The 19,975-nt window shown below is 43.0% G+C and overlaps 1 protein-coding gene and 1 long non-coding RNA gene across 15 annotated transcripts in view; one reads left to right on the top strand and one right to left on the bottom strand.

Moving 5' to 3' along the window:
• Positions 1-19,975, bottom strand: part of slco2a1 (solute carrier organic anion transporter family, member 2A1) — a 123,469-nt gene that overhangs the window by 7,761 nt on the left and 95,733 nt on the right. For 5 of the 12 annotated variants that reach the window (XM_069896515.1, XM_069896520.1, XM_069896516.1 and 2 more), the window contains 4 exons: positions 16,894-17,063; positions 9,940-10,004; positions 5,295-5,418; positions 176-1,830 (listed from right to left, as the gene is read on the bottom strand). In XM_069896515.1, the coding sequence (XP_069752616.1) occupies positions 1,722-1,830; positions 5,295-5,418; positions 9,940-10,004; positions 16,894-17,063 (468 nt within the window). In that variant the 3' untranslated portion in view covers positions 176-1,721. Of the gene's footprint in view, positions 1-175; positions 1,831-5,294; positions 5,419-6,916; positions 7,211-8,157; positions 8,234-9,939; positions 10,005-16,893; positions 17,064-19,975 lie in introns of those variants that run through there. The other 7 variants (XM_069896518.1, XM_069896519.1, XM_069896517.1 and 4 more) reach the window with 7 other exon arrangements.
• LOC138742294 (uncharacterized) overlaps positions 1-19,975 on the top strand; it is a 76,311-nt gene that overhangs the window by 23,977 nt on the left and 32,359 nt on the right. The window lies entirely within an intron of this gene.

Genomic DNA, 19,975 nt, shown 5'->3' with positions numbered 1-19,975 from the left:
CAGGCGGTTAAACCCTTTAGAGCAGTGCTGTCTCTGATTTCATGGGTCTGCGGCTGTCCTGCTTACAGCAGCTTCCATTTTTTTTATTATGATGCTTATATTTGGTTTTATCTTAATTTAACCAAGAACTTACTGAATGTCCAATGCATTGTTTTACACAATAAAGCACTCTGGATCATTTGGAAACCTTTATTATGGTATTTTTGAAAACTGTTTTGCTCAACAGTGAAATGACAAACTGTGTAGATTCTTCAAAACAGCAATTTTTAAAAAATTATTGTTTCCAGTGTATAGTTACACAGCTTGCTATTATCTGGCATTATTCCAGGTAAGAAAACTCAGTAGAGCAAAAGAACATTCTCAATCATTTGGGAATGTTTATTTATGCCACTACTTAAATCTGTTAAGTTAAACTCTAACATACTGTGTCTGACTGCCCAGCCTCCAATGTTTCGGAGAAAAAAAGTCCCAACCCATCTAGTTTTTCCCCATAACACAACCCTGGTAACATTCACATGAATTTTTTTCTCCACTCTTTCCAGCTTCATGACACCCTTCAGGTAGCTGTAATAGAGATGACACGAACATTGTCATTTCCCTGTTACAACTCCAATTCTCGTTGGCATTCAGTTTCCTGGACTCTCAACTGTAACTTCCCTCCTTCATTAAATTTCTTTTCCATTTTCCACAATTGAAGTACATCTTAAAACAGAATGCTAGATCTCAAGAAATTTATCCAAATATCTAATTCAGCATCAAATTTTACCTGTTAACAGTTCTTTATTTTATTGAAAGTGCAGGAATTAAATCTAATTTGTTCAAATCATTTATGTATTTTTATCCTTTTTGATTATGCTCAATGAAATAGTAAATAAAAAAAAATCACATGTATTCTTAATGTCGGCAGAGTTAATAAATGTCCACTGATTACTACTTAGCACTAAAAACAGAACAAGGTCAGTTCACACCTTAAGAATTTGAATGTATTTGGCAGGCAGAGACCTCTCACATTCTTGTGAATGAGAAACCCACCTGTGTCTAGCCAAGGACAGGGCTTTGGGAGGGGATAGTTTAACCATGTCAGAGTTTGTCAAAGGTTGGCTTGTTGGATTGATGGTTGGGAAAATTAACATGTAGTTGGAAACTATTTCTTTCAGCCTGGTGTCAGCTCAACTTGTATGTTTCACTGTAACTGTCAACCTGAAGTGGTAAATGTAATTCATGATTGACGTGACTTGTTTGTTTGATCCTGAAAATAACCTGTAAACCTACAAGAAAAGATCTGGTCAGAGAGAGAAAGAGATGTGGTAAAGGAGAAGGAATATGAAGGAAGAAGATAGAATGAATCAGACTTGAGTCATGGGCACAGAAAGATTCCACAATCCCTGAGTGGCTGTTGAGCCTCTGTTATCTGGCTAGCCAGAGAAGCAGTGATGACTTCTCCAAATATAGTAGATGCTTGCTTCTTGTGACATTACAAGAGCATTGTGGTATTGTGTTTGACTCAGCTGTTTACAATAAACTGCATTGTCAATCAAATCAAGTCTCAAGTTAAACATTTATCTTCATGCTGCTCTCAGTTGTTCATGATAAGATTTATCCGTTTCGAGTTTCTGGATGAATGAATACTCCAATCTAACATGGGAAAAATGATGTGGATTCAAAGAAAAGACAAGTTATTCAGCCAAGGATTAAGGTGCCATTGAATCTTCTCGACAGCTTTATACTGATCCCATGTTCTGCTGGACACCTATCTTCCTTGCTTTCCATCCTGTGATCAATAAGATCAGTACACCGAGGATATTATACCCAATTTGCAAACCTAAGTACCTGTGGAATAGAAGTACAAAGATAAAGAGGGTATACAGTAAAATCCCTGTTATCTAGAATTCAAGCAACCAGCAGCCTCTGGCAACTGGCAAAAACACACAAGAAAAAAGAAATGAAAGTTTAAAATAGTCACCCCCCCCCCCCCCCCCCCCCGCAGTTAGCTTGCCAATCATGCAATCTCAAGCAACTAGCAAATTCAAATATCCGGCATCTACCAATCTCCATAGGGGCTGGACACCAGAATTTTTACTGTAGTTTGTAAATGCATAATATCCATACAAGATTCGGCACTGTGACTTTGCTGCTGACTTGGAGGCGGGACTACAATGACCCCTCATTCTGTGTTCGTACCTTTCACACAGAACAGCTTTGAAGAGGCTGTGTAAAAAGGGCTAAAGTTTTACAAGGGCAAGAGAGTCTATAAATAGAGGGCACAGGTTTAAAGTGAGAGGAGAGGTATTTAAAAGATGTGAAGGCTCTTTTTTTCCCACAGTATCTGGAACAAGCTGGAAGAGGAAGTGGAAGAGGCAGATAAAGTTGTTTGAAACGCATTCCGACACCTATGGGTTTGTGTAGATACAACCACAAAGGATGGCCAGATTAATTTGCCAAAAAGTATTTAAAAGAGCCTGCAGAATTCTGGGAAAAAAAGTCACAGACAAATGAGACCAATATTAACCTGATGGCAAGAGCAAAGTGTGGAGATGTAAAAATAGTGCCCAGATCTAAAGTATACCACTTTTTCCATGGTTTGCATGGGTTTTTTTTTAGCCTCTATATTTCTGTTCATGGAGTCTTCTGTGAATGATGGTCATTGAAAAATCCACACCTGCCTCCTAAAGAATGTTTCTGATCTGTCAGACAGACGTTTGGGGATTTTTTCTTCATTTTCTTCAGTCCCTTTGCAATTAATGAGCTCAGCAGAATGCTCTTTCTTTTTAATGTTCCCAACGGTTTATTAGTAATCCAAAGGCTTGGGTGATGTTTCTTACTGTTTTATTCTTGTTTTTCAGCCTCATTACAGCTTCTTTGATTTTCATTGGCACAACTTTGGTCCTCGTGTAGAAAAATATCAAATATAGACCCCAAAGGTGATTGAAAGCAGAGAAACAAGCCTAGTTCTCTTACACCCACACAAATGAAGTAATCAAACATACATGAATAACTACAAACACCTATGAAGCCAAATGTTCAACATTTTGGAGTTATGAAACCGTGCACATAACGAGTCAATTAGGTACGATTAAAACAGTGGTTTTCAAACTTTTTCTTTCCACTCACATAGCAGCTTAAGCAATCCCTTACTAATCAGAGACTTTTAAAAAAAATTTGAACATCCAGCACAGTAACAGGCCATTTTGGCCCACTAGTCTCTGCTTCCCAATTTACACTCCATTAACCTACACCCCTAGTACTTTTTAAAGGATGGGAGGAAACCAGAGCCCCTGGAGAAAACCCATGCAGACATGGGGAGAACTTGCAGCAAAGGACTCAAACCTTCTGGTCGCAATCACTGGTGCTGTAGAAGTATTGTACTAACTGCAACATCAATAGTGCCACCTGGCATAGGGGTTGCTTACGGTGGAATGTGAGTTTAGGGGGGCAGTTTGAAAACCACTGCTCCTTCTGCATCCTTCCTGTAATGAAGTGACCAGAACTGAACACAATACTCTGGTTAGACCAAATTTGGAGTTTGAGAGCTGGTCCATAGAGTTCCTCTTCATTTCTATTGCATCTAATTCCCCAAATTTTGGAGTTTTATTTGCTAGTTCTTTTCTCACCCAACAGTGGAAAGAACTATCCTGCTTCTATTTGACCTATTCCTTCCATAATTGTACATATTTCTGTGAGGACCCTTCTGATTAATTTGATTTCCAGTGGGTAGAGTCCCAGGTGACTCAAATGTCTCCACACGGGGTCATTTTCTCATCTCCAGAATCAACCTGGTGAAACTCCTCTGCATCACCTCAAAAGCCAGTTTCTAGCTTCTCAAGGAGTGCAGGACTCGAGGTGTAGTCTCACTCGGACCCTGTACCATTGCAGCAGAACCTCCTTGCTCTTAAATTCATTCTTTTCATCAATGAAGCCAACATCCCATTTGCCTTTTCTTGTTACCCTTTTCTCATTACCAGTTGAACCTGCAAACCAACCTTTTGAGATTCATGCACAAGCATTCCCAAGCCCCTCTGGATGCTGCAATCTTTCACAATGTAAATAATGTTTTTTTTTCCCCTAAGTGGATGACTTTACATTTATCAAGGTTGTACTCCATTTGCCACCTCCTTGTGCACTCACTTAACCTATCGATATCTCTGCAGATTTTCCACTTAATTTTGTAGAATCCGCAAACTTGGATATGCTACAGTCTGTCTCCTTCTCTCAATCATTTACATACATCGCCAACGTACGGCCTAGCACTGACCCCCCCCCCCATGGCATTCCATTCCCCCTAACCCAACCACAGAAACACCTAGTTATCCCCACCCTCTGCTTTCGTAACCAATCCTCAGTCAATGCTAATATATTACTCTCCACTTCATGCATCCCTGCAGAAGTCCTTTTTGTGAAACCTTATCAAATGCCTCTGGAAATACAAGTATACAACATCCATCTGTCCCCATTCCATCCACTGCACCCGCTCTATCGGAAACAACCGGTAAAACATGTCCTGCTCTTTCTGAATCCATGCTGTATCTGAGAATGAGGTGGAGCTTTGAACAAAATATGAGATCCTGGAGTGATTCATAGGGTGGAGAAAGATGATTTGATCTTTTGGACCAGACTAAGAGTAGGACAAAGTCAGAGTGTGGAAACGGGTACTTGGGCAGTCCTGCCTGCATGGTTTGGCCCATATCCCCTCTAAATTCATCCTATCCATGCCTCCATCAAAATGCTTATTAAACCTAATAGTACCTCAACCACCTCCTCTTTCCTATGGAAAGGTGATCTAAACTGAACACAATACTCCAAATGAGGCCTCTGCAACATCTTATACAACTGCAACAAGATCTCCCAATTTCTGCACTGAATATGAAATGAAGACCAATATGCTAAAAGCCCATAACACCATCCTATTTACCTGTGATGTCACTTAAGGTACAATGTACCTTCTGCTCTATGGCACTCCCCAGATCTCTACCATTCATTATGTAACAGGACCTTGCGAACCTCCTCATCTATAATACTGACTGCTCTTATTACATTACCATTGACTGCCCCCAAGTTCCCCAGTCCTCGTGCCTTTCTCCACTGCAAAAGCAAAGTACTCGTTGAGGACCTTGCCTGTCTGTCATAACTCCACACAAGCTGACCACATTAATTCCTGACAAACCCCATTTTTTTTCCTCTGGTTACCTCTTTTCCCTTCACGCAAATGTGGACATGTTTGTTTCAATTGGACAGATTTTAAGTTGAATTCTTTGGAAAAGCAACAAGATGTGTGAAATGACAAAATCAGAACATACCGGTTTCGCAGTAGATGGTTGTTGTAGTAACTGCAGGCTCCTCTCTCTCCATCACACATAGTTCCCCATTTAATACAAGTTGAATCAATGACAGCACCGAACAAAGCAGGTGCAGGTAACCATGCTGCAGTCAGGGAGAAGCACATGATCAACTTCTGGCAGAATTTATCTCTCAACAAATCATCACAAAATTTCTTATTCAAGCAAAAAAACCCAAGAGAAACTGATTCTTGACACAGCCGAAGAAGGGTCCAGGCCCAAAACGTTGACTGCTTTTTCCTCCCTGTGAAATACTGTATTCAGTTCTGGTCACCTCATTACAAGAAGGATGTGGATGGTTTACAGAGGGTGCAGAGGAGATTGGCCAGGTCACTGCCTGGATTGGAGAGCGTGCCTCGTGAGGTGATGTTGAGTGAACTTGGTCTTATTTTCTTGGAGTGATGAAAAATGAGGGATGACCTGGAGGAATTAGGGGATATGGGGAGAAGGCAGGTAGGTGGAGTTAGGTCATAAATTAGATCAGCCATGATCGTATTGAATGGCGGAGCAGGCTCGATGGGCCATTTTTGGTCTACTCCTGTTCCTACTTCCTATGTTCCTATGACCTGATAGGGGTGTAAAGATGATGAGAGGCATTGAACGTCCAGAGACTTTTCCCCAGGGCTGAAATAGCTAACACTATGTTAAGCATGGTGTTAAGGTGTTTGGGATGTAAGTGATGAGTCTTACAGAGAGTGGTGGGTAAACGGAATGCGCTGCCAGCCATGAAGTTGGAGGCAGGTACATTAGGATCTTTTAAGAGGTCGTTAGATAGGTAGGTATGCAATGGGGAAATTTGAGGCAGTTGTTAGAGTAGGTAATTGGGTTAGCACAACACTGGGCCAAAGGTTCTGCATACATCTACGTTCAAGGGGCACTGTTGAGTTTCTCCAGCAATTTTATGTCTGAGTGGTGGGAGTGTGGAATGAGCTGCTAGCTGAGGTGGTGAATGCAGGCTTCATTTTAACATGTAAGAAGAATTTGGACAGGCGCATGGATGGGAGGGGTACGGAGGGCTATGGACTGGATATGGGTCAGTGGGACTAAGCAGAAAAATGGTCCATCATAGACTAGAAGAACCAAAGGGGCCTGTTTCTGAGCTGTAATATTCTATGGTGTTGCCTGACCTAGAGCTACAAGATGATGGTTTAATTGGGACATCGAAAAGATTCTTCGGTAGGCACAAGGGTGTAAAAAAACATAGAGGGTTATGGATGTGAAGTTGGGAAGTGCTAGATGGCTGTGTAGAAAGTTTACATAGGTCAGCACTACATCATGGGCCAAAGGGACTCTACCATGCTGTAATTTTCTATGTACTCAGAAGTCCGAGAAAATGTGGTATGTCACCTGTGCCACTCAACAACTTCCACAGGGGCACCACTGAAAGCATCCTCTCAGGACGCATCACTGCGTGGGATGGGGACTGCTCCAACCAAACAGCGCAAAGCTGCAGAGGACTGTGAACATGGCTCAGCCTATCACCTACCCCACCCACCCACCCACCCCTCCCCCCCCATCAGCTCTGTCTGTAACTCCTGCTTCCTCGGAAGAGCACCCAACGTATTAAAAGACTCCTTTCCACCCTGGCTACACTCCCTTCACCTTCCTCCTGTCAGATTCAAGAGTTTGAGATCACTCATCCCCATATTTAAGGACAATATCTTTCCTGCTTTACAATAGTACAATATCTATCCTTTCAGAATCCTGAATGAACCTCAAAATAGTAAAATTACATGCATGTTGACTTTTCTCTATACCAGATGATCTCTCTGTAACTCTGCACCAATACTTAATGTACTCTGTACGAGATGTCCTCTAATCTGCTTGCAAAAAATCTCTATCACTGGATTTTCCAATAACTGTGAGAATAACTTGATCTGTTTTGAAACAGTGAATAAACAATTAAATAAATTAAGTAGACATTGGAATCACAAGCCATAGTGTTGGAGGAACTCAGCAGATCAGGCAGTGTCCACGGAGGGAATTGAAGATTTCAGGTTTCAGGTCAGAGCCTGCTTCAGGAATAAGCAAGAAGACATAGTGTGAAATGGGAAAGGGGTTCAACAGCTGGGCTGAGGATGGGGAAAGGGTGATAGAATGACAGTCCAGGTGGGAGTCAGAAGGGGGGTAGTTGGGAGACTGAGAGGCAGGAAAGTGATAGGTGGGGGCAGATAGAGGGGGAGTGGGGGAGAGGGGTGTGTGTGAGAGGGGAGATGGATGGGCTGAGTTAATATGGGTGTGGGGTAGGGGTGTGGGGTAGGGGTGTGGGGTAGGGGTGTGGGGAAAGTGGAGACAGGGACTGTTACTGGTGTGTGGCAGGGAAAGGGAGATAGAGATACTGAGTTACTGGGAGCAGGACAGGGGTGTGTAGGAGGGGAGGGGAGATGGAGGGATTGGATAATCAGTAGTGTATGGGTGGGGGAGATGGAGGGACTGGATAACCAGTAGTGTATGGGTGGGGGAGGGAAGAATGATGAGACTGTATAACTTGGACAGGGGAGAGGGACTGAGTAACTAGGACCAGGGGAGGGTTGGGGAGAGGGACTGAGTAACTAGGACCAGCGGAGGTGTGTGTAGGAGGGGTGAAAGAAGATGGTGGGACTGGGTAACTGGGAGCAAGGAGGGGCAAGTGAAGGCCCCTTAATGGATGAGTAGAGAGAACAAGTCTGAGGGGAAGTGGATGACTTTAAACTGGGGAGCTCAACGTTCACGGCATTGGGTTGTGGATGAGACAGACACACATGAGGTGCCAAGAGCCAAAGACTAGTGGAGGTCACTGAGGGAGAGCAGTATGAGAGGGTTTCAGAGAGGAGGAGCACTTTACCTAGTTTTGCTCAGTGACATGCACTTCAACGATCGAGCAAAGAGCTGCTTGAATGGAAACCTCGCTGTGCTGTGGACTGATACGAGCACATTTCAGAAATTCAGTTACCTCGGGCAATCTCGATACATGAATTAGTCAGAAGCCATGCGATTAGAAGGGTGTGGGTGCTGGGCAAGTCTTGAAATATACTTTCCTGTCTGAGAGTAAAAACGCACAGAAATGCTGGAGGAACCCTGAGACCAGTTGAATTCTTCCATCATTTCTGGGCGTTTTACTACAATCACAGCATCTGCAGACTTTCGTGCTTTACTTTCTTGTCTGAGACCCTATTGTCAGTCCAATTCAACCCACATTGTACCTGCTGAGGTTGGGCATTACCATTTGGGATGTAATTCTAATGGCAATCACATTAAAGTTGTTTCAAAAAGCCAACATGACATGTCAGCAAAATGTTAGTGCAGGAGTTAGTCCAGGTGTGGTTGTATTTGTTTGCTGCCAAAACTGGAGTGACTGCAAACCTCAGTATAGATCAAAGGGAAGTTACAATTAGTGAAGGTAGGATTTGTCATCGAAAGACGAGCTCTCAGGGACGTCCAATGGTAGGGAGAGTGGTCGTCAGTGAATGTCCGTACAGGGTCAAGAGCTCCAGTGGGGATAAATGGGCTGGACACCTGCCTCACGATATGATAGAGTAACTCTCCCACCCCGAGTCTCGACTATGCAGTGGACACTGCAGTTTCAGCTGTTATTGTAAGAGCAACATAATCTGTCCAATCAACCCAGGTGATTCATCACTGAATAAAAATTCTGGTCTCTTGTCATTTGTTAAATCCTGGGTGTCTTGCACAAAAGCAGTAAATCAATTCCAGTGAATGGTTACCAAAGGCTGCAACAAGAGCTTTCAGTCCAACATGTGCAATACACAAAAGTACCGAAGAAACTCAGCAGGTCACGGCTAGTCTATAGGGAGCAAAAGGATATAAACAATATTTCAGACTTGAGCCTTTGTCAAGTTCACAGCATCTGCAGACTTTCCTGTTTACCTGTGACCATGCATTTCAACCCTTCAATCAGGGCAATGTTTCTCTTTAATTGCTGTCCTTAGACCTTCAATGCTTTTGAATATGTCTGTCAAATCACCTAATTCTCAACATTGTCTCCTCTGATCACTGTTATTTCCCACTTCTCCAGTCTGGAGAAAACTGTCTCCCCAGGACAATTGTTTTTTTTTTAATGCCTTTTAAAACGATCACATCCTTATTAAAGTGATGCACCAGGGATTAAACATGAAGCTCTAGCTACAGCTGATTCAATCAGCTAATGCCTTTGTACCTGGAGCTTTGGCTTCTGTACAAAATCCAATTTGATCTTCTCCGATGAAAGAAGATGCTGAAACAATTCATGGTCGCCCATGCCGTAGACAACATCCGAATATTTCTAATCATCTTTCCAATTAGTGCATAAACAAAAACATCTTCAACTGTTACTGAAGCCACAATTATTTTAAATTTAAATGTAGATATTTAAATGCATTCTAACAGGGCATTTCAGCCCATGAGCCTATGGTACCCATTTACATCCAATTAACTTACACCCTCAGTACGTTTCGAGCAGTAGGAGGAAACCAGAGCCCCCGGGGGAAACCAACGCAGACACTGTGAGTACACACAAACTCCTTATTGACAGTGTGGTATTCAATCCCTGGATCCAAATGCTGGCGCATTAAATACATCGTGCTAACTCCTACAACGACCAAGCACGTACCCAGCATTCGCTACTCACCAAACACCTTCATCAATAGAAACTGAATCCCGATTGCAAAAGATTTTTCTTTCGGTTGCACCAGCCTATGGAAAATAAAAGAAAACAAGAATTTAAGATTTTAGACTTATTCACATAAAATTCACAGCAAGTGAATGTCACAATGAAACAAAAGCCCATCAGCCTTTTAGTTATGAACACACCATCAGAAATATTTTACTGCATCAGGTACTTTCCAGCAGGTTGAAAGTTTAAAAACGTGATCTCTGGCAAAATTTATTGTAGATTGTGCAAGAAGATTCTTTTATTTCATACAGAACAAAGCAGATGAGCTTTCTATGTCCTCAAAGGAGAATATACAGGAGACATGCAGATTGAACTCAGTCGATTAGTTGGTTTTCATTGTAAATTCCAAAGGTTGCACTTTTGTGAACAGTTTTCTCTTAAGGCTGCCCATTGCGATGGGAACCAGACCAAATAAGAGTCTAATTCCTAATCGTTTCCTAATCTTACTACTATTAGACTAATAGCTGGATCTTGTGTCTGCTATTGGTATTTTCATAATAGTTTAATCTTGAAATAAGATGGAAATGGGGATAACATCACTGATGAATCACAGGTGAAAATATAAATTCACTTCATTCTGTTTTTCAACAGTAAGATCACATAGAAATGCATAGCTGGTACATATATGCATTGATAAAACAATTTCTGATGCATAAGGGTATGTTAGTACTGTTGGCACCAATACTAACTGTATGTGGCAAATAATGATACGTTAAAAGTGGTTGGCCTGGAAGTCAGCCTGAAGAAAACTGAGGTCCTCCATCAGCCAGCTCCCCACCATGATTACCAGCCCCCCCACATCTCCATCGGGCACACAAAACTCAAAACGGTCAACCAGTTTACCTATCTCGGCTGCACCATTTCATCAGATGCAAGGATCGACAATGAGATAGACAACAGACTCGCCAAGGCAAATAGCGCCTTTGGAAGACTACACAAAAGAGTCTGGAAAAACAACCAACTGAAAAACCTCACAAAGATAAGCGTATACAGAGCCGTTGTCATACCCACACTCCTGTTCGGCTCCGAATCATGGGTCCTCTACCGGCACCACCTACGGCTCCTAGAACGCTTCCACCAGCGTTGTCTCTGCTCCATCCTCAACATCCATTGGAGCGCTTACATCCCTAACGTCGAAGTACTTGAGATGGCAGAGGTCGACAGCATCGAGTCCACGCTGCTGAAGATCCAGCTGCGCTGGATGGGTCACGTCTCCAGAATGGAGGACCATCGCCTTCCCAAGATCGTGTTATATGGCGAGCTCTCCACTGACCACCGTGACAGAGGTGCACCAAAGAAAAGGTACAAGGACTGCCTAAAGAAATCTCTTGGTGCCTGCCACATTGACCACCGCCAGTGGGCTGATATCGCCTCAAACCGTGCATCTTGGCGCCTCACAGTTTGGCGGGCAGCAACCTCCTTTGAAGAAGACCGCAGAGCCTACCTCACTGACAAAAGGCAAAGGAGGAAAAACCCAACACCCAACCCCAACCCACCAATTTTCCCCTGCAACCGCTGCAATCGTGTCTGCCTGTCCCGCATCGGACTTGTCAGCCACAAACGAGCCTGCAGCTGACGTGGACATTTTACCCCCTCCATAAATCTTCGTCCGCGAAGCCAAGCCAAAGAAAGAAAAGAAAAGTGGTTGGAGACAGGAGGCCACATAGTGAATATGATCTAAGCAAAATTGACACCCCTACCAGTTATCTCACTCTGCATGGGGTCACTGAGAGTACTAGGTCTCTCCGATTACAGTTCTAAAGACTAGCACTGTGAAGGAAAGTGTGTATTCTTTTGAATAAACAGGTGAAATTAGCTGTGGAGTTTTATCTTCAGCTGAAAATCTGTTTTTGTTGGCTGGATAAAATCCCATTGTTTTTTCTAATGTTCAATGCAAATCAAAGATTGTAATGCAATAGCTTTAATAAATTCCACACAATTAATTCTGCACAACAACCCTGTTTTACATTGTGAGCCTTCAGATTCGGGTCATTTCAACCTTAATTAACTGTGTTCCAAATAGTGGGGACTTCATTATTCCATCTTATCCTAAATTTGTTCACTGATGATCACAAAGTCATACAGCCCAGAACCGGTCCCTTTGACCTACTTTGGCAGTGCTATCGTACACACTAATCCCACTTGCCACCATCTTCTCAGCCTTGGTGCTTCCAGATATTGTGGGAGAACCTGCCTCCACTGCCCTACACAAACAGTGTGTTTCCAATTACAACCACCCTTTAAGTGAAAACTTTGTTCTCCAAAACTCTTGCCCTCACCCAAAAGCCAGTGACACAGAAGAGACTGCAGATCCTGGAATCAGAAGCAAAACAAATGTTAGCAGCTGGACAAAGTCATCAGGGTCAAGCAGCATCTGTGGAGGCAAAGTGATGGTCAATATCTCAGTTAGAGATCTTGACGCAGAGGCTGAGGGGAGACCTGATCAAGGTGCAAAAAATCATGAGAGGTATGTACAGGGTGGACAATCGGAGTCTTTCCCCAGTGTAAGAGGGTCATGCATTAGAAGATGTGCTTAAGGTGTGGGGAAAGAATTTTAGTAGAAACGTGTGGGGCAAATATTTGACCCAGAGAGTGGTGGGTGCCTGGAACTGGCTGCCAGGGATAGTGATGAAGCTGTTACTTCAGCAGCAAAGAGGCTTCTAGATAGACACGAGAATAGGAAGGAATGGAGGGATACTTATCCGATGCAAGCAGGAGAGCTTTAGTTTGATTTGGACATCACGTTTAGCAGAGACTCATAAAACATGGAGCAGAACGGCACAGAACAGGTCTTTCAGCTCACCTATTGTGCAACCTATGTAAACCTACTCCACAAAAATCTAACCATTCCCAATCACACCTCTAACCCTCTATTTTCCTTTCATCCATGTGCCATTCGAAGAGATTTTTTTAATGTTCGTATTGTACGAGCCTCCTCCACCACCCTGCACCCCCAATGCATTTTAGACACACATCACACTCAGTGTATATTAAAAAAACCCAAAATCCTTTGTATCTCCATTAAACTTTCCTCCACTCACCTTAAACAGATGTCCTCTGTTTGCTATTGTAACCTAGGGGAAAATGTGCTGCCTGTCCACCCTAACTAGGCCCATCAAAACCTTGTGTAACTCTATTAAGCCACTTCTTATTCCTTCGTTGGTCCAAAGAGAAAAGCCCCATTTCTGTCAGCCTTGCTTCACAAGACATGTTCTCCAAACCAGGCAATGTCCTGGTAAATCTCCTCTGCACCCTCCCCAAAGCATCTACATCCTTCCTGTAATGAGGTGACCAGAACTAAGTACAATATTCCAAGTGTGGTCTAACTAGAGTTTTGTAGAGCTGCAACATTATCGCACAGCTCTTGAACTTAATTCCCCAATCAATAAAGGCCAATCACACAAAATGCCTTCTTAACTATCAATTTTTGGAATCTTTGAGGAATCTATGGATCCTCTGCATGGCTAAGAATCCTGTCATTGACCATATATTCCACCTTCCTTTGTCCTTTCAAAAACAATGCTGCAATCTTTCACCATTTAAACTAAATCATAGTCTGATCTTCTATTTTTCCTTTTAATGTGGATGACCTCACATTTACTAACATTGTACTTCATCTGCCAGAAACCTGCCCGCTCACTAACCCAACTCTGTCTCTCTGCAGACTCTTCACATCCTCTGCACAATTTGCTTTTCCACCTTCATCAAACTTTGTAAGTCTACACTCAGTCCCCTCTTCCAAATCATTAACCTAGATCAACGGTTTTCGAACTTTTTCTTTTCACTCACATACCACTTTACGTATTCCCTATGCCATAAGTTCTCCGCGATTAGTAAGGGATGGCTTAAGGTGGTGTGTGAGTGAAAAAAAGTTTGAAAACCACAGTTTTAATTGTACCTCATTGACTCGTCATGTGCAAGGTTTCAGAACTCCAAAGGAAATGGGCCAATGACCATTTTTCTCAAGCAAAATATTTCTATAACAATTGGGTCTAGACCAATGGTTCTCAACCTTCCCTTCCCACTCACATCCCACCTTAACCAATCTCTTACAGATCACAGAGCACCGATGGGACTACTTAAGGTGGTCTGTGAGTGGAAAGAAAAAGTCTGAAAACCACTGATATATACCATGAATTTTGCAGGCCCAGCACCACCCCCTGCAGCATTCCACTCATTACTAGTTGTCAACCAGAAAAAAATACCCATTTATCCCAAATTTCTGCCTTCTGTCGGTTAACCAATCCACGATAATACTTTACTCCAACTCCAAAAGGCTGTCTTTTATGTGGCACCATATTGAATGCCCTCTGGAAATCCCTCATTCCCTAACTCTCTCTCTTGAACCTATTCCTTGCATCAAACATGTAAACATCAGAGAACATAGTACATTTCAGCACAGCTCAGGCCTTTCAGCCCATGATGCTGTGCTGATCCATATAAACCTACTCCACATTAATCTAATTCTTCTGTCCCCTTATGCATAAACTCCTTATTTTTCTTACATCAAGGTACCAATCTAAGTCTTTTAAATGTCCCTATTGTACCAGTCTCTATCTCCACTCACAGAAATGCATTCCAGGCACCCATCATTATATGTAGAAAAACTTACCTCTGACATCTCTCCTAAACTTTCCTCCACTCACCTAGTATATGCTATTGTCATCCCAAAGAAAAGGGAATAAACTTTAACATGTTCCTGTTCTGTATAGTTGTCCCATTGCCCCCATGAACGCTACCTGACTGAGTTCTTCCAGAGGTGGGTTTTTAAGGATAAAACAATGGTCTTTCATCATCTCTGCTGTGGGCATGTTTCCTACTCTCTGCCCAAAACTATGGACATCTCCTTGAACTTCCTCCTCCACTCTGTATTCTGACACCCAGCAGAATAGATGAACAGTGAACAGGGATGGGCGTTGGGCAGCTTTCAATTCCCATGCTCTTTTCAACCTGGTTTCTGGTCAGCTCAAGGAACAGAACCAATGGTCATCCCGGGTTTTGGCTGGCCTTTAGTAACACCAATACGCCTGCCTGCATGCTTCCCAGCTGGCACACCAAATACTTGCCAGGAAGAGGCAAGCCAGAAACTTTCACCACCCTTCAAAAGCAGCTGATTGCATCACCAAGATGTCATGGAATGAACACAGACAGGGGCTGATGGCCACAACACAGTGAGCAAAGGGCCTGTGTCAGGGAAAATCTCTTTTCCAGAATAACTCAGGCAGAGACTTCAGAGTTTGCTTCGAGAGCTTTATTTTGTGATCTCATGGAGAAACTGTCCTGATCTACACCAGGATAGAACTCTGCCTTCTGTAGGCAGACAGCACATTTTTATACAGGAGATCAAACAACTCTTATCTTCCTTCTGCACACAAAGCACATTCTTAAGTATACTAGGCACTAGGTCATGGGTATGGTTCTGCAACCAGCAAAAACTGGTTTCTTAATTTACAAAGGAAACAGAAGACCACACTTGCAACATTTCAACTGCACATACGATAAGATCAATTTTTTCTTCTACAACCTGTTTCTCTGCCGTATCATTCCGTGACAAAATATGAGAGGACAATGGTACAGTAAAAGTCTGAAGCTCCAGATGCCAGAAAACCGGATCATCCGAGGATCCGGACTTCGCAAAAATTCTTGCCTGAAATCCAGACCACCCGAGAATGCAGACTTTTCAGCTTTTGCATGTGGGTATGCATTGAATAAGTGCCACAGATGTACTACCCAAGAACCCGGAACCAATCCCTGAGCAGACTGGATTTTTGGACTTTTACTGTATTGAACTAACAAAAAATACCACTGTGATTGCTGGTTCTCCCAACTCAGCAGCATGTCAGCGAGGGCTTCAATTCATTGGCTTCTTGTGAAAACTAAACACTCATCCTTTAAGATATGGATGCACAGAGTTGGAGAAACGTGAGCATGGATGAGAAATTTGTTAACCAACAGAAGGCAGGGAGTTGGGATAAATGGGTGTTTCTCTGGTTGGCTATCACTTGTGGGTGCAGTGCTGCTGAGGCCCACAACTGTTCCCTGTATACATTAACAATTTGGAGGAGGGGTCCGAGTTGAAAAGCAAATTGTGCAGAGGATGAGGAGAGCCTGCAGAGATAGAGATGGGTGATTATCAGATGGAGTAAAATGTTGGTAAATGTGAGGTCAGTGAGGAAGGGAAAGTAGAATATCAGATTATTATTTAAATAGAGGGATCTGGAAGTGCTTTGCAGGTGAAACAGGTAATCAAGAAGGCAAATGGAATGTGGGCCTTCAGTGCCACAATGATTGACTTTAAGAGCAAGGAGGTTCTGCTGCAAAGGTACTGGGAACTGCTGAGGCCGCGCTTGGAATGCTGTGTGCAGTTCTGGGCTCCTCGCTTGAGATAGGAGGTACTGGCTTTGGGGGCGGTGAAAAGGATTGATTTCAGAGGTGATGGGTGGGGGGGGGGGTGAGCCTGAGAGGACAGATTGAGTTGCCAGGGACTTTGACAGTGAATCTTATAGAATCTTCTAAAATTACAAAAGGAATTGATAAGAGAGTGGAAGGAAAGTTGCTTCCAATGTTAGTAAGACCAAAGCTAGGGGGCAATAGCCTCACGATTCGAGGAAGTGGATTTAGGATGAAGATGAGGAGAAACAGCTTTTCCTGGAGATTAGCGAATCTGTGGAATTCTCTGCACAAGGAAGCAATAGAGGCTGCTTCATTAAATATATTTAAGTCACAGTCAGATAGATTTTTGCAGAGTAATGGAATTAAAGGTTAAGGAGAAAACGCAGGTAAGTGGAGCTGAGCCCACTGCCAGATCAGCTGTGATCTTACTGAAAGGCAGAGCAGGCTCGGTGCCCCAGATGGCCAACTCCTGCTCCTATTTCTTATGTTCTTATGATCATAATTCCAAATACTCACCGCAACACCAACATGTAGAGGGGATTGTGGGTGAGAGAGGCCATCAGCCCAATGAAAGAGATGCTACAGACGACGGAGAGAAGCAAATGGGTACAGCTGACCTTGCAGTGCCCAGGAACAGCATAGTCCTCTTTGTGAGATGACTGAATGCAGCTACAATTGTTGTAAGTCTGGATCAACATTTTTTTAAAAAAAAGGGAATAGCATGAATGGATCTCCCACAGACTGACTAAGTATCATTTGTATCTCAACCTAAACCACAATCTTATTTAAACAACCATGCTTACAACATTTCAAGTATAATTTAGAATTTGAATGAGATTGAATTGCATAAAGGGAGATTCATTATTTCTCCTATGAATGAATTTCACTTTTACAAGGTCACGCAAGATAGGCTGATCTGAAAGGTCAGATCACTGGGGATCCAGGGTGAGCTGGCCAATTGGGTATAGAATTGATTTGGTGGTAGGCGTCAGAGGGTGGAAGTGGTGGTTTGTTATTCACATTGGAGGCCTTGTAACCTGAAGTGCGCCCTAGGAATTGGTCCACTATTGTTTGTCATCTCTTTGCCATGGTTGGCATAGTGGTTAGTGCAACGCCTTTACAGTGCCAGCGATCAGGGCCAGGGTTTCAATCCAAAGCTGTCTGTAAGGAGTTTGTGCTTTCTCCCTGTGTCTGCATTGGGTTTTGCTGGAGGATCCGGTTTCCTCCCACCTTTCAAAACGTACCTGGAGTGTAAGTTAATTGGATGTAAATTGGATGGCACGGACTCGTGGGCCAAAAGGTCCTGTTATCGTGCAGTATGTTTAAATTTAAAATTAATGATTTGGATGACAATATAGTTAGCACAGTTACTAAGTATGCGGATGACACAAAAAATCTTATCTGAGAATATAACAGGCTGTAGAGGAACTAGGAGAATGGGCAAAGAAATGGCAAATAGAATTTAACTTGGACACTTTGGTAGGTTAAACCTGGGCGGGATTTACATGGTGAATGGTCAGTTCCTGGGGAGTGCTGTAGAAGTGAGGTATGGAGGATAGTAAATGAGGTGCTTGGCATGTATCAGGCCATGAGTAGAGGAGCAGGAACATAATGTTATAATAGTGATCTCTCCTGTCTTTCTTCATATATCAGTCCTACCATCCCAGGGATCAGCCTGGTGAACCTTCACTTCACCCACCCACCCCCCCCCACCCCCCACAATAGCAAGAATGCAGTTCCTCTGATGAGGAGACCAAAACTGTACACAATACTCAAGGAGTTGCCTCAGCAAGCCCTGTACAACTGCAGTAAGATCTCCCTGGTTCTGTATCCAAAACCTTTCACAATAAAGGCCAAAATGCCATTTGCTTTCTTTGCCGCCTGCCGTACCTACATTCCAACCTTCGGTGAAAGATAGATCAGGATACTCTGGTCTTATTGCACCTCCCCTTTACATAACTTGTCAGCATTCAGATAATAATCTGCCTGCCTGTGATTGCCACCATATAACCTCATATTTATTTACTTCACACTGCATCTGCCATATATTTGCCCACTCCCCAAATCTATCTGTCACCCTGAAGCCTCTCAGAATCTTGCTCATAGCTTACACTGCCACCCAGCTTAGTATCATCTGCAATCCCTTCAACCAAATTTCTAGACCATCAATGTATATTGTAAACAGCTGGGGTCCTAGCACTGAACCTTGTAATGCCCCACAATCTGAAAAGGATCCATTTATTCCTACTCTCTTCCCTCTGCCTGCCAACCAATGTTACATCAGGACTTTACCTTGTATACCATGTTCACCATGTTCTGTAATTTTGCACACCAATGTCTCTCATACCAAAGGCCTTTTGGAAGTCCAAATACACCACAGCAACAGGTTTATCATTCTCCACAGTACTGGTTACATCCTCAAAAAGTTCTAACAAAGGCTATTTATTTTACTCATGAGAGGTTAGTTCAGGAGTTTGATTACAGCAGGAAAGAAACTGTTCTTGAATCTGGTGAGACGCGATGTCACATTTGTGTATCCTCTTCCTGGTGGGAAGAGGGTGAAGAGTATGGCTGGGGTGGGATGTCTTTGAATGCATTGGCCACTGTTCCAATAAAGCAGGAAATGTTTATGAAGTCGAAGGAGGGGAAGGGGAGGACTCTGATGGTCTGCGCTTAATCACAACCCTCTGCAGTTTCTTGCAATCTCAAGCTACCACATCCTTCCAGTAATGAGGTTTTGGAGTGAAGAGCACTCCTGCAACCATGGATCTTGATAAAACACTAAAGTCTGCAGACACCATGGTTGAAGTAAAAACACAATGTTGGAGAAACTCAGCAGGTGAAACAGTGGACTTCATGTAGCAAAGATAAAGATGCATAAGCAACATTTCTGGCTAACCTCATTAATTCCAAACCCCATTGTCCCACCAATATGTTTGTCCCTGGCCTCAAGAACTATCAAGTTGAGTCCACCTGAGAATGAGGAACAACACTCCGTGTTGCCTGTAAGGAGTTTGTATGTTCTTCCTGTATCTGCATGGGTTTATTCTGGACACTCCGACTTCCACCCATCTTTCAAAATGTACAGGGGTTATAGGTTAATTGGGATATTTGAGCATCACAGCCTCATGGGCTGGAAGGACCTGTTACTCTGATGTATGTCTAAATTTTTTTAATTTAAAAACATTTTATATACTACTGCCCAATAGCACTAACTTCTATGGTGATGAAGTGCTTTGAGAGGCTTGTCATGACCAGAATTAACATGTACCTAAGCAAAGATCTTGACCCATTGCAGTTCACCTATTGTCACAATGGCTCCACAGCAGATGCAATATCACTGATCCTCCATGCAGTTCTGGACCACCTCGAAAACATTAATTCATACGTACGATTGCTCTTCATTGACTATACCTCGGCCTTCAATACCATTATTCCCTCAATGCTGGTTGAGAAGCTGCAAACTCTTGGCTTCTGTACCCTCCTCTGCAACTGGATCCTTCACTTTCTCATCATACGAAGTGGAAACAACATCTCCTCACTGATTATCAAGACAGGCGCACCCCAAGGATGCGTGCTTAGCCCACTGCTCTGCTCA

This window comes from Narcine bancroftii, chromosome 9 (assembly GCF_036971445.1).
Source record: "Narcine bancroftii isolate sNarBan1 chromosome 9, sNarBan1.hap1, whole genome shotgun sequence".
NCBI lineage: Eukaryota > Metazoa > Chordata > Chondrichthyes > Torpediniformes > Narcinidae > Narcine > Narcine bancroftii.
This window is presented reverse-complemented; position numbering and strand designations above follow the sequence as displayed.